Below are 14,345 nucleotides of genomic sequence, written 5' to 3' on the forward strand. Positions count from 1 at the left end.
ATTGTTTCCTGTCTTCAGAGGGGCCGTGTCCCACCCTCCCACCGCTACCATTAAGGCAGCAAAGCCAGTACCCAGTCCCCTCAAAAAACACACAGTAGACAGAGATTATAAAATGTGTATTAGATTTCATATGCACAGTGGAGATGCCAACCTCACAGAGGTAAGAGTTCCAACCCAGTGCCAACAGCAATGAGCCACCCCAGTCTAGTTTCAACCATTCATCTAGGACAACACTGGATGGCTGCTGCCTCTGGACTGAGACTTCCTCCTCTTTGCTGGTGGAGGCCGGCTGGAACCAAGGGGGGATATGGTGGAAGTCTCAGGTCCCTTGGGGGTGCCATTCTGTTTCTGGAAAGCAGCTCTCTTGGAACGCTGTTCTGGCAACTGCTGCTTTACCTTCTCAGGCCTTTTGGTGTTTCGAAGGGGCTGATCACAGTCCTCAGGGTTGAGAGTGGCCTGGGTCTTGGAAAGGGATAGCACAGGCACTTCTGTATCCGTGCCCTTAGGACGACCATTCTGCTTTCGGAAGGCAACTTTCTTGGAGGACAGCGAAATAGCTGACTTTTGCTTTAGTTTCTTAGTCACCTTTGGTCCCCTGATCACTTCAGCTTCTTGAGCTCGCTGAGTGCTGTCCTGGACCTTGGAAAAAGCTTGGGACTTTGTATCACTAGATACAGTGGACAATCCTGAGTCTGTCCCTTTGGAGATGCCATTCTGCTTCTGGAAGGAGGCCTTCTTGGGATGTTGCCGTTTCCGCAACTGCTGCTTTGCTTTCACAGCCACTCTGGCCTTCTTGGCAGGCTGGCTGCTGCCCTCAAGCTTGGGGGTCACCTGACCTCTCACCTCAGGCAAATTTAGGTTTGTAGGGGTGGCAGCTGCAGAATTTCCTGGGTTAAAATTAAACATGTGGTTTAAGAAAATGGGCCTCATCACTGGAGCTTGATCATTAGTGCAGGAAGTAAGCAGATGTATCAAGGAAACTGCCTGACTACTGTCAGCCAAGTGTGCGACACAGTTGAGATAGTACTTAAGAGCCGGCTACCTAGATTCGTATTACTTAGTATCACCTGGCCTTTACTCAAGTCACATTTGAACCTCGTATTAGGGAAAGGGAAGGGAAGGGAAGAAAAAAGAAAAAAAGAAGGAAGGAAGGAGGAAAGAAGGGAGGGAGGGAGGAAGGAAGGGATCATTATTCATCCTTGGGCAAAAAGGTCTTCAGAGGAAGTTGTGCCCCCTTGAGGACAGCAGGTCACATGACACAAGGGGGAGGTGAATCCTGAAAAAACTTGAAGCACTGGGCTTTTTCTTTTTTAATTAAAGACCGTTTTTAGGGTTTTTTAAATGTGGATTTTGAGGAGATGCAAGAAAATAAGAAGTCACACACAGCAACCAGAAACAGGCTAGTAAGGCGCAAATGAGAAATGACATTAAATATGTACTTTTAAAATTACAGTGGAAAAAATAAGTTAACAGCAAATTTTGCCAGTTCTTAAGGTTTCTCTTAACATTCAGATGTGACTTTTGTGAGGAACATTATTTATAAAGAAAAAAAAAAATCAGGGTGCCTGACTGGCTCAGTCCGAAGAGCGTGCAACTCATCTTGACCCTGACCTGTCATGAATTCAAGCCCCATGTTGGGCATAGAGATTACTTAAATAAATAAACTTTAAATTACTTAAATAAATAAACTTAAAAAAAGAAATCAACTCAGTAAGTCACAGTTTGTATTCAGAGAAACTCGCCTCTCCCTCTTCCAACTAAACCTAGGGTTCTATCCCAGCACACAGAACCACCAAGCCTGTTCTAGAAAACCCCACCCTTCCCAAGATTCAGGCCAGACTCAAGATGGCTGAGAAAAAGATCTGCAATTAGTGTGATGGGCTCAGAGAACTGCTGATGGTTCCGAGGAGTCTTGTGCCAACCCGATGCTGACAATGCTGGACCAGCACAGATCTGTTACCAGGAAGGCAACCCTCGGCCAAGAAGGAAAGAAACCACAACTGCACTGGGAATGCATTAGTGCTGAAAGACTGCAGCCACTTGGCAGAATCAAGCAAAAGATCCCCATCTGTACGAGTGCTTTCACATACACTCAAACGTGGTCCAGGCTCAGGAATGATTCTAACTGGGATGAAAGAGGCCTCTCATCCAAGCATGCAAAGGCTGCGATAAGGAAGACAGAAATCGGGGCGCCTGGGTGGCTCAGTCGTTAAGTGTCTGCCTTCAGCTCAGGTCATGATCCCAGGGTCCTGGGATCGAGCCCCGCATTGGGCTCCCTGCTCAGCAGGGAGGCTACTTCTCCCTCTCCCACTCCCCCCTGCTTGTGTTCCCTCTCGCTGTCTCTGTCAAATAAATAAAATCTTAAAAAAAAAAAAAAAAGACAGAAATCCCTCCATTCCCTTCAGTCATACGCCTCCTGAAGGGCAGAAAGAGCAAGGGGCGCCTGGGTGGCACAGCGGTTAAGCGTCTGCCTTCGGCTCAGGGCGTGATCCCGGAGTTCTGGGATCGAGCCCCACGTCAGGCCCTTCCGCTATGAGCCTGCTTCTTCCTCTCCCACTCCCCCTGCTTGTGTTCCCTCTCTCGCTGGCTGTCTCTCTCTCTGTCGAATAAATAAATAAAATCTTTAAAAAAAAAAAAAAAAAAAAAGAAAGAGCAAATGCGGTGACGAAGGGCAGAAAGAGCAGACTGCTTACCTGTCTGGGACTGGGGGACAGAATTAGAGAATTTCTTGAACTTGGCAATAAAGAAACCATCCATATTGTGAGTGTGAGGGTAGAAGCGGCGGGTAGAACGCAAGGTGGGGTGGAAGCGCCTTTCTCGAAAGCGAGTAAAACCCTCCTGGCCAAAGTCTAGACCTGTTGGCACCAACCGCACATTCCTCTTTTTCAGGGCATAGTCTACCACCCACTCATTCTCTTCCACCTGGATACGTCGGGGAGACAAAAAGAGAAGGAAAAGCAGAGCTGGGGGTGAAGGGAGCTCTAAGGGGCAAACAACCCCCTAGTCCTGTCCCGTCAGCTCTGCCACAACAAAGGCCTCACCATGATGGAACAGGTGCAATAAACAAGGTAGCCGCCTGTCTTGGACATGGCGTTGACAGAGTCAATGGCACTCAGGAGCAACTCCTTCTGAAGGTGAGCACAGCGCAAGATGTCCTTCTCATCCTGTCACAAGGAGAGACCGATGCAAGGGTGCGAAAATTTCAAGAAGACAGCCTCAGAAGAAAAGGTGAGCTATGAACAGCTCGGAGTGCTCCTCCCCCTCCCACTCCAGCTCCGTGAGGCCCGGCCAGACCTCTCAGCTGGTCCCCACCCCCACTCTTAGCAAAACCCCCCCGCAACTCCTCACCTTGTTAGTCTTCACAGCTGGGTCTTTGGAAATGACCCCAGTGCCACTACAGGGAGCATCCAAAAGTACTCGATCAAAGCCCCCCACCACCTGTGGAAAAACGGTAGGTTAGTTAGGTGTTTTTGGCAATCTGCACTGCACCATTACTTCCTAGCAGCAAGTCGAAACCCTGTGAGGTCAGGAAGGGGGCAGGGAACTGGAAGACACACGACAGACACACACAGAGGAGAGCTGCACCTTGGGAAACTGGCGCCCATCGTAGTGGCTGACGATGGTGTTGGTGACTCCCAACCGGTGCAGATTACCCACGACACTCTTGAGCCGCTCAGCATTGGCATCGTTGGCAAGGATCACACCTGTGTTCTTCATCAGCTGGGCTGAAGCGGGAGAGGCACAGCGCTCACCAGCCAGCTGCACAGCCTCCACACCTGCCAGCCACCCTCCGGCCCAAGGACGTGCAGGGGAATTCTCACCACTTCAAGGCCACTTCGCTCCCAGTAAGCGTCCTCCCCACCGTCTACTGTGCAGGCCTGTCAACCGCACCCTCTGATGAGCAGGACTGCCGGCGTGGTCCTCTCCCTGTTACTGAACATCTTTGTGGTCCCACAGACTAACTGACTTCTTTTAAGCGATAACAGCTTAATAAAATGGTTATGACTAGTTATGTGCTGAACACTTTCCTAAGGATTTGTAAAAGCTTATTTCAACCTTAATAAGCAAGTATAATATAACCACCAAGCCAAGCACAGCTGCTATCCCATTTTACAGATAAGAGAAAACCAGGGGCTTGTCCGAGGCCATACAGATAGTTAGCAGCACATGGGGCTGGAATCCAGGCCGACTCCAGAGCCTATACTCCTCACCACTCTGCGAGTTGCTTATGCACTGTTTTCTTGAGGACTAGAGACCCCATTTACTTCCAGAAGCAGAGAGCCAGATGGCTCCTACCCCTGCCTGCCCTTCTCATACCTATGTAGCTAGTCTTTCCTCCAGGGGCACAACACATGTCCAGGATCCGCTCGTGCTCCTGGGGTGCCAAGGCCATGACCGGCAGCATACTGGAGGCTCCCTGAAGCATATAGTGCCCAGCCAGGTACTCGGGGGTAGCACCTGCGGAGGAGGACCCGTCGGTGACATGCTGGGACGGGGGTAGGGGCAGGAAAGGCTATCGGGCAGGGAACACTTACCAATGGGCACGGAAGAATCATATACCACCAGTCCAGTCTTTGACCACTTGCCCAGGGGATCCAGGTTAACTCCACGGTTAATTAGTGCCTGAAGATAAGAAAAGATAAGGATTTTGGAGCGCCTGGGTGGCTCAGGTCATGGTCCCGGGGTCCTGATTAGTAGGAAGCCTGCTTCTCCCTCTCCCACTCTCCCTGCTTGTGTTCCCTCTCTCGCTGTGCCTCTGGCAAATAAATAAAATCTTCAAAAAAAAGGGAGGGAGGGAAAGATTTTAAAACCTCATGGGCTACTATACCCAGAAAAGAGATGGAAATACGAAAACGTGGTTCTACCGAGCCCCGTGGCATCGCCCCTTCCAGAGCCTGTAGCTACAACACAAGCATCACAGACTCTCTGACTGCAGCCTCTCCCACGCCATCCTCTCATGTCCTCTCCCTTAGCCTTGGGCTCTAACTCAAGGTCGGAACTCTATCCCAACGGAACAGACTGCCAGCTCCTGTCCTTTTATTTCTTGGAACTGAACTATGACTTCCCAATAGGCTCAGCCCCTCACCACCCTAAAATGTAACGTCACTGGCTAAAGCACATGAAAGACTGGAATCGGGCAGGTCACCTTTGCAGCCGGAGAAAGACTACACATACATAGGGCCACACCACTGGGCACAGAACAGAAGGCAGTCTTTAACACGGGTCCCTGAACCCTCGGAAACGATGAGTTTAAAATACTGTTTGGGCATGTGTGTCAGGTCTTTTTCTGGAGGCAGGAATCACAGTTTCACCAGCTCCTTGATGATCAAAAAGGCAGACGACTCCCATTTCGTTCTGAGGCAGCAGAACTTTTATCCTGAAGCAGTGTCTCGACCCTGTTGAGCAGAGGCTGAAGGGACGAGTTTCCTACTACACAGAGGTCATCCTGGGCCCCAAGCCAGTCAGATAAATCCAGCATGACACTAGGCCTACCTGGGTTTGCCTCTGGATCATGCCTGTACCAAGAAATGCTTAGGTACTAAGACACCCCCCTCACCCCGTCAAAGTGAGACAGGGGAGTCTCTGGGGTTAGAAGTCAACACCGCCTGGAGATAAATAAATCTCAAAATCCACCCCTCACCTGAGCAAGGTCTCGCCGCCGGGTTTTCAAGGTATTGGTCCTGAGGGTGATAGGCCGAGGCACCTCATTAGCTTCTAAGAACTCCACCAGCTGGGAAAGCAAAATGGCAGGGAGCAAGTCAGGCTGGCGAAGGAGCTCAGCTGGATGACAAGAGTAAGGAGGCTGACTGCCTTTCTCACACAGCGTCAAATAAAGGTGAGAAAAGAGAAGCAGAAGGGGCATTAGATGAGCAAGGCAGTACCTCAGACAGAGGGAAGAGGTCCATGAGCTTGCCAAGCAGGAAGTCTCCATAGGAGTAATAAGTGGCCAGGTCCTTCTGAAGCCGGTGCAGATACTCAGAACGAGACCGACCTTCCTCCCGCTGAGTCCCAAAATCACGCAGCACTCCCACTATATCCTGAATGCGCTTGTGAATTCGTTGCAAGTCTGGAGCCTGGGCATGTGGATGTGTTAAGGAACTGTTTCATGATGTCCCAGGGTCTGCAAATCCACTCTCCCAAGCACTAGCCCCCTACCCCTCCCTCACTCTGCACTGGAAGGATATCCTGCTCCATCTCCCCAGCAGGGGGCAGCACAAAAGGCTCCTCCTCATCCACATTGATCTGTAAGCCCCCATCTGTCTCATCATCCTTTTGGGGGCCTGACTCAGGTGACCCTTTCTCCTTTTCCTCCTCCTCCTCCTCAGTCTCCTCTTCACTCCATTGGCCCCTAGAAACAGTTTCAGAAACAGTGATTCACAGATGAAAACAGACACCGGCTCCTCCCTCATTTCCTTCATCCGGGCTTCTGCCTTGTCTCCATCCTAAGAGTTTCCAAAACTTACCCAGCCACAGCTTCCTGGGCCTTTTGCTTCCGAGCAGCCCTCTCAATGGGCAGCAGCTGAAAAAAGAGACAAGGGGTTAGTAATACAAAGCCTGCCCTTCCACCCTCCCAGGTAGTACTCTAGCTCTGTATTTCACTGTTTCCTAAAGGCGAATTAACACTCCCAGAAGAAAGTATGGAACCTGAAAAAGTGAATGTAAAATTGTAAAATATTGACCATCACTGAAACTAAATAACAGATTAAAGGGTTTCATCAAAACTGTTCTACTTTTTTGCATAGTTCCTTTCCCGTTAAAAAGTTCAGAATGTGGGGCGCCTGGGTGACTCAGTCCATTGAGCAGCTGACTCCTGATTTTGAGGGTTTTGAGACTGAGCCCTGCAACAGGCTCTGCGCTCAGCTGGGAGTCTGCTTCTCTCCCTCTGCCTCTTCCCCTGCTCGCGAGCACGCGAACACTCTCTCTCTCTCTAATGAGTATTTTATTTATTCAAGAGTGAGAGAGAGAGAGTGCGCGAGCGCACGGGCAGACATGCACAAGCCAGGGGGGAGGGGGAGGGAGAAGCAGACTCCCTGCTGAGCAGAAGCCTGACACAGGGCTTGATCACAGGACCCTAGGATCACGAACTGAGCAGAAGGCAGATACTTAACCAACGGAGCCACCCAGGTGCTCCTAATTAATCTAATTAAAAAAAATTCAGAACATTAATATACCCCCGTATGTAGACAGAGGGGACAAAATTGTCCTTGGACATCCACTCCGACACATTTCTTCCAGACATACTAGTTTTCATATAGTTAAAATTGTGATATGTTTTCAGATTTGTTTCCCGCCTTTTCTCACAGATCACCAGCATTTTCACAGACACAAGGGCCAAATATTAACTTAGTGTAGAAGAACTATAATTTACTTAAGCATTTTTTTTTTAAGATTTTATTTATTTATTTGATAGAGAGAGGGAACACAAGCAAGGGGAGTGTGAGAGGGAGAAGCAGGCTTCCCACCGAGCAGCGAGCCTGATGCGGGGCTTGATCCCAGGACCCTGGGATCATGACCTGAGTCAAAGGCAGACGCTTAACGGCTGAGCCCAGGCGCCCCTACTGAAGCAGATTTGTTACTCCGGCTGTTTCCAGAGTTTTGGGCATTATGGCCCACAAATCTCATAATAGCAACTCTGTACAGAAAAGGCAGACTAGGAGAAAGGGTGCAAATGGGAACTTCCCTTTCATCCTATACAACCCTGTATCACCTGAGTTTTTCTTTTTTTTTTAAGATTTTATTGATTGATTTATCAGAGAGAGCGTGCGCACGCACGCATGCACAAGCAGGGGGAGCAGCAGACAGAGGGAGAAGCAGGCTCCCTGCTGAGCAAGGAGTCCGATGTGGGACTCCACCCCAGGACCCTGAGATCATGACCCGAGCCAAAGGCCGACACTTAACCAAGTGAGCCACCCAAGCGTCCCTCGCCTGATTTCTTCTAACACACTCATATACTAATTGTATACCAATACAGAAATATCTTTTGGGGCGCCTGGGTGGCACAGCGGTTAGGCGTCTGCCTTCGGCTCAGGGCGTGATCCCGGCGTTCTGGGATCGAGCCCCACATCAGGCTCCTCCGCTATGAGCCTGCTTCTTCCTCTCCCACTCCCCCTGCTGTGTTCCCTCTCTCGCTGGCTGTCTCTATCTCTGTTGAATAAATGAAATAAAATCTTTAAAAATATATATATATCTTTTTTTAAAAGTAATCTCTATATCCAACGTGGGGCTCAAACTTACAACCCCAAGATCAAGAGTCACATGCTCTACGGACTGAGCCAGCCGGGTGCCCCTACATAACTTCTTACACCTCAGTAAATAAATCTCTGTCCACATTCTGGATCCTCTTCCAAAACGGAATTACTAGGTCAAAAGGAAAAAACTCTCTAAGGTTCTCAGACACCAAATGATTTATAAAAAAATGTGCACACGTTTCTATTCCCCTCAGTGGGGGCACTCAAGAATCCACCTGACCAGGCCCTCAACAGCACTGAGCAGTCTGAATTTCAAAATGCTCTACCCTACAGCTTTTCTACACTTATGTGTGCACTCAGCAAACACAGGTGACAGGAAAACAGTGACGGAACACTAAAACCCTTTTCTCTACTCAGCTTATCCTTGTCACTGATAGTCTCAAGGACCTGGAAAGACTAAAAGGCAAGGATCCCTTCCTGAACACCAAGAGAGCAAACCTCACCTTTTCACCTTCATCCTCATCCTCTGAGTCGGAGTCAGCGCCATAGTCGTCTATCATATCAGCATCACTGTCCTCAGAGCCCCAGAGGCCCCCCTGGTTCAGCACACCATCCTCTTCAGAGTCTTCCTCCTCTACTTCCTCCTCACTACTGTGGGTTGGTGCTGGACGCTTCTTGCCTTGAGTAGGATGAAGTAAGGACTGGGCTCCCCTCTTACCAGGCATCTGGACAGCAACTCCAAAGATTCCTAAGGATTTGAAGAATTCTGGACTGATGGCAGCCACACAAGTGATGAAGCCTGCACTTTCTATCCTTAAAAATGTCCTCTGGCTGTTTCTTTCACTCCAGAAATGCTCAGCAAGCCCTTCCCTACCCAGGACCCAGAGGACTCCTCATGAAGCACATAGCTCCTATATTCACTGACCTTTGGGTGGCTTTCCAGGCAATGGTTTGGCCCCAGGGAACTTATGCGTCTCCAGGGCTTCAGCAGAGCCCAACCTCCTCTTGGCTGCCCTGAAAAGATGTAAGGAGTGAGGAAATGGAACACCTCTAAGCTCTGTCACAGAAATGGGTCAGTCCCCACACAGCCCTGCCATCAGTGCGAGCACATGGGACTGTGTGACTAAAGATGAGCAGTACCGATGTAATCGAGGCAAGTCCGGCCGTCCACACTCACCTTTTCCGAGCACGACTAGACAGCCTCTTAGAACTGTCATCACCAGCTGTATTTAAAAAAAAGAGAGAGAGACAGAACAGTATGTCACAGGGAAAATGAAAACATCAGAAGAGAAAATGAAAGTGGGGAAAGAATTAATATACTAATTAAAGGGACTAGATTGTAACTCACTCCACAGAGCTTTACGAGGAGGTGGACGAGAGATGTAAAGGAGATGACCTCCTGTGGTTGGTCATCAACCAAATCTAAACTGGGCCTCCCTCCAGATTCTGATTTTAATAAATAGCATTACCACAATCCCGACAACAACAGAGATTCAAAATTCATGTTTTCTCTCCGACCTTGGACCTGGTTTGCAGTAACATGGCTAAACCCACCAAGAAGGTCTGAATCCGTGATGGGCTGGTAAATATGGGATCCGCTAGGATTCCTCCCTCAGGAAAATGGTGAAGACAAATTCAAATAAGCCAGCATGCCACATATACTTGCTCCTTCTGTGGCAAAACCAAAATGCAAAGACTGAGCTATGGTGGGGCATCTGGGTGGCTCAGTTGGGCATCCGACTCTTAATTTTGGAACAGGTAGTGATCTCGGGGTCATGGGATCGAGCCCTGAAGTGGGCTCCATGCACTCAGCAGGGAGTCTGCTTGAGGATTCTCTCTGTCCCTCTCCTTCTGTTTTGTTTTTGTTTTTTTTAAAGATCTTATTTATTCATTTGAGAGAGCAAGCAAGTGAGAGAGAGAGCGCATGAGCAGTGGGGAGCGGCAGAGGGAGAGGGAGAAGCAGACTCCATGCTGAGCAAGGAGCCCGATGTAGGCCTCAATCCCAGGACCCTGGGATCATGAACTGAGCTGAAGGCAGATGCTTAATCAACTGAGCCACCAAGGAGCCCTCTCCTTCTGCTTCTGCCCTGCTCACACTCTCTCTAAAACAAATAAATAAAATCTTAAAAAAAAAAAAAAAAAAAAAAAAAAGACGACAACGACAATGACTGAGCTATGGGAATCTGGCACTGTGGATCCTGCATAAAAACAGTAGCCAGCGGTGCCTGGACTTACACCACCACTTCTGCTGTGGCAGTCAACCCTGCCATCAGAAGACTAAAGGAATGGAAAGACCAGAGGAAGCTCCACCATTTCATACACTGCCAGTCTATAATAAATGGATTTACTAACAAACAAAACTGTCTTTTCCTCTCCTTTCCTTTACTCCTACTTTAATCAGTAACCGACCACAGATTTTACCTCTGTAACTGCTGTTTTCTATACATTCTCCAAGAAATAAAAGGCTTATTAAATCTCAGCCCTGTCATTTACATGGCCAAGTTGCTTAACCTCTCAGCATTCACTTCCTTAACGATGTCTCTCTCACAGAGCACTAAGAGAATGAGGTGACATGTGTCCAAAAGGTTCAGTATAATGCCTAACACTTTTTTTAAAAAGATTTATTTATTTACCTTAGAGGAAAAGACACAGAGTGTGCACAAGCAGAGGGAGGGGCAGAGAAAGAGAATCCTCAAGCAGACTCCCCACTGAGTGCAGAGCCAAGTACAGGGCTTGATCCCCCAACCCGGAGATCATGACCTGAGCCGACATCAATGCTTAACCCACTGAGCTACCCAGGCACCCAGTGCGTAGTACTCTCTAATATCTAGAAAACCTGCATCTTTTATGTATGCCCAACACAAACTACGTGTCCACTCTTCTCTTCCACCCAGCCTTCCATGCAGATTATTCACCATATGGAAACCAGACCTGTACCTTCTTGTGCCCACCTCCTCCACAACGTAAGTGATGGGGACTGGTCTGTTCCCTTCCCAAATCCCACTTACTAAAATGTCAACCATTTTCCAAAACCCAGATTAAAATCTTTTTAAACTCCGGCACCTGTGTGGCTCAGTCGGTTAAGCGTCTGCCTTCTGCTCAGGTCATGACTTCGGGGTCCTGGAATGGAGCCCTGCATTGGGCTCCCTGATCAGTGGGGGGCCTGCTTCTCCCTCTTCCTCTGCCCCTCCCCCCTGCTCATACTCGCTCTCTCAAATAAATAAAATCTTAAAAAAATATTTTTAGGGCGTCTGGGTGGCTCAGTCGTTAAGTGTCTGCCTTCGGCTCAGGGCGTGATCCCGGATCCCTGGGATCGAGCCCCACATCAGGCTCCTCCGCTGGGAGCCTGCTTCTTCATCTCCCACTCCCCCTGCTTGTGTTCCCTCTCTCGCTGGCTGTCTCTCTCTGTCAAATAAATAAATAAAATCTGAATGAAAAGAAAAGAAAAGAAAAGAAAAGAAAAGAAAAGAAAGAACGAACTTTTTAAACTCTAATTGGGTAGAGTTTAAAATAACCTAATAACCTCCCTCAGTATTAAACTGCACCTCTCCTTGCATGGGTATTTGGGTCCCTGATGCATCATCCCTAATTTCTAAGTGCTGATGACAGTGAATGTTTCATTCGTTCTTACTTTTTTTTAAATTAAAAAAAAAATTTTTTTTGAGAGAGCGGGGGTTGGGTGAGTAGAAGGAGAGAGAATCTTAAGCAGACTCCCCACGGAGCGGGGAGCCAGGTGGGGGCTCAATCTCACAACCCTGAGATCATGACCTGAAGCGAAATCACAAGTGGGACGCTTAACGGACTGAGCCACTCAGGTGCCTCCATTCATACTTACTTTCTAGTATCTCATACAATATACTCTGGTTTCTCTTCAAGTATATAAATCTCGTTAACTCATTCAAAGAAAATCCCACTACAACAGAAAGTGAATACATAAACTAAAAACGGAAGGGCATGTGATACAGATAAAATAATGGTGCAAAACCTGGAGAACTAGGGGGAGTGGGAGGACACGCCTAACCCTTACCTGCAGGCAAGAACCTTGCGAGTTCGGTCTCAGCACCCTTCTGTTTCCGGGCCTTACGGCCTGGCCCGCGCTTCTCCTTCTTCGTAGGGTCCAACTTGCGCCCCATAGTACTGGAGAAAAGAAAAAAGGGAGAGCGTAGAGTCGCGCGTGTTGGAAAGGGAATCAGAGACCGCACACTTCGCGTATTAGAGTGGGAAAGAGGACCGCCTGGAACCTCGACTCTGTACCCCCAATGCCCCTCATGGCATGAACAAACCTCCATTCCACGCTCGGCACGGCCCTTGGGTCCCACGCCATTTGTATTGCGTCCCCCTCCCAACGCCCCAGTCTGGATGGGTGCAGTCACCCTTCCCCGACTTCTTCCACACCCACCCCAGGCCTCGGCTCACCTGAAATATGGTCCAAGTACGAAAGACCCCCTAGCTAAGCGGCGCGGCACTCCACGTGCAACCCGAGGCTAGGGTTCGGACACCACACTCCAAGGAAACGTTTCACGCAGGCGCACAGAGGCGCGCTCGCCTCGCGGCCCCGCCTTTTCCGGTCGCTTCTAACCGGCCGCAAACCCGGAAGAGGCGCTCGCCCGGAACGCGCGCGGAGCTGGCGGCGGGGGCGCCGGAGTAAATTCGAAGGCGGACCGCTTCACTTACTCGCCGAGGGCGGAGAAAGCAGTGAGGACCGAACCGTATTCAACTTCCCCGCCCATCCCGCAAAGCGTTTGGCTTCTTGCCTCACTGCAGACTTCAGTGGGATAAACTGGTACCTAAGACCGCGGCCCTCCTTCTGGCACTCTCCACCCTACAGCGAGTCTCAAGATGATGGAATCCCGTGCCATTCATCTCCTTCCAACCCCTTCATGGAAACCCGCTTCTCCGACCCAACAGACCCCTGCTCAGCCCATCAAGGAACGTCTCTGTCTCTGCCTGGCTTCACATGCGGAGAGGCCGGAGGAAGACCCCTTGTTAACAAAATACTTCAGCTTTCCTAAAAATAAATAAGGCGGTGCTTTAGGAGCTGGTAGAAACTTTTCCAAGCACTTTACTAGTTTTATCTTCACAACTCCAGGAGGAAGAGATCTTTATTTTATGAGAAATCTACAGCCCAGATTAACTTCCTCAGATCACAAGGCCATTAAGCAGTACTACAGGGTATGAACCCAGGTACAGTTTTGGAGCCCCTCATTTTCCCGGTGGCAGTCCTCCTTGGTCCCGAGTACATAAGGCACACGCACACAGAACATGGCTCTTCTGTAGAGTACTGGAGCCCAAGGTGACCCCCTTCGTTGTCACAAACCCCCTTCCCAGAGCTGCGGTCATACACACTCACCCACCTGCATCTACACCCACACTGAACCAGAGCACTAAAATACAAGGAAACTTTTATTTTCAATTTTCATCAAGAAATGTGTTGTGGTTTTTTATGCTTTTGGTTCTTTTCCTTTTTTTTTTTTTTTTTTTTTTCCACTTTATTTCATTCTAGCTGCTCAGTGGCTGGAGCCGCTGGGTTCCTGGTATTAAAAAGATGCCAACAGAGGTAGCTGTGTCTCGCCCAGGGGCCCGGCCCACTCTGAATACCCCCAAAAAAGGAGAAATGAAAACACAAAATAAACCAACAAAATAAAACCAAAAGGAGGAAGAAATTCAGATCATTTTCTTCAAGCCTGGCGGGAACCCACAACAGTTTGTGTGTAACAGGCGTTACAGTGGGGAGAAGCCAGGGCCCAGAAGAAGGCCAGCCCGCCAGCTCCCTGCAGATGGCGCCGGCGCTACTGCTGCATGTCTCTCCAGCAGGAAGGGCACCACTGCCCCTCACTCCCTCCCCTTTCCCAGTGCACTGGGGGCTGTTCCTTGACAACACAGAAGATGGGGCAGAAGGAAGGAGAGGGTCTCTCAGGCCCCCAGGGGAGAAGCTGGGCAAGGGAAAGTGAGGAAGGTCACTGCTCAGCGGTGGAGGTGGTGTCATCAATCCGGATCTTCACTGCTGCTGGGCTACCTGTAGGAAAAGAGAGCCAAGTGAGTCAGAATTCCAAGCCACAGGAAACCACCCAATCCCAGGGGAACTCCCTGGTAAGAGCCCCACCTGCTCAGTATATGAGACTCAGGGCAGAGCAAAGCTACAAGTTCCAGAATGGC

At 49.3% G+C, this 14,345-nt stretch overlaps 2 protein-coding genes across 14 annotated transcripts in view; both read right to left on the bottom strand.

Moving 5' to 3' along the window:
• Window positions 1-100: 100 nt before the first annotated feature.
• On the bottom strand, window positions 101-12,727 carry NOP2 (NOP2 nucleolar protein). Its single transcript, XM_057319000.1, has 16 exons — window positions 12,606-12,727; window positions 12,217-12,326; window positions 9,367-9,412; window positions 9,115-9,203; window positions 8,693-8,937; window positions 6,465-6,520; window positions 6,184-6,349; window positions 5,883-6,080; window positions 5,642-5,731; window positions 4,536-4,623; window positions 4,318-4,458; window positions 3,586-3,725; window positions 3,349-3,438; window positions 3,042-3,164; window positions 2,694-2,922; window positions 101-887 (listed from the first exon to the last, which is right to left on the bottom strand). The coding sequence occupies exons 2-16, from the start codon at window positions 12,320-12,322 to the stop codon at window positions 223-225; spliced, it is 2,472 nt and encodes an 823-aa protein (XP_057174983.1). The 5' UTR covers window positions 12,323-12,326; window positions 12,606-12,727; the 3' UTR covers window positions 101-222.
• An 848-nt stretch (window positions 12,728-13,575) lies between these two features.
• The window catches only part of CHD4 (chromodomain helicase DNA binding protein 4), a 28,827-nt gene continuing 28,057 nt past the window's right edge, over window positions 13,576-14,345 (bottom strand). For all 13 annotated transcript variants that reach the window (XM_048216631.2, XM_048216622.2, XM_048216620.2 and 10 more), the window contains one exon: window positions 13,576-14,205. In XM_048216631.2, the coding sequence (XP_048072588.1) occupies window positions 14,188-14,205 (18 nt within the window). In that variant the 3' untranslated portion in view covers window positions 13,576-14,187. The remainder of the gene's footprint in view (window positions 14,206-14,345) is intronic.

This window comes from Ursus arctos, unplaced genomic scaffold, assembly GCF_023065955.2.
Source record: "Ursus arctos isolate Adak ecotype North America unplaced genomic scaffold, UrsArc2.0 scaffold_26, whole genome shotgun sequence".
NCBI classification, from domain to species: Eukaryota; Metazoa; Chordata; class Mammalia; order Carnivora; family Ursidae; genus Ursus; species Ursus arctos.

Excerpts from the sequence above, each read along its gene's own strand:
- NOP2 (XM_057319000.1), bottom strand. The coding sequence starts at position 12,322 with ATGGGGCGCAAGTTGGACCCTACGAAGAAGGAGAAGCGCGGGCCAGGC. Across the intron at positions 9,413-12,216 it reads CGCAAGGTTCTTGCCTGCAG|CTGGTGATGACAGTTCTAAG; the intron begins GTAAGGGTTAGG and ends TTTTAAATACAG. Across the intron at positions 6,081-6,183 it reads CTGGGGAGATGGAGCAGGAT|GCCCAGGCTCCAGACTTGCA; the intron begins ATCCTTCCAGTG and ends ACACATCCACAT.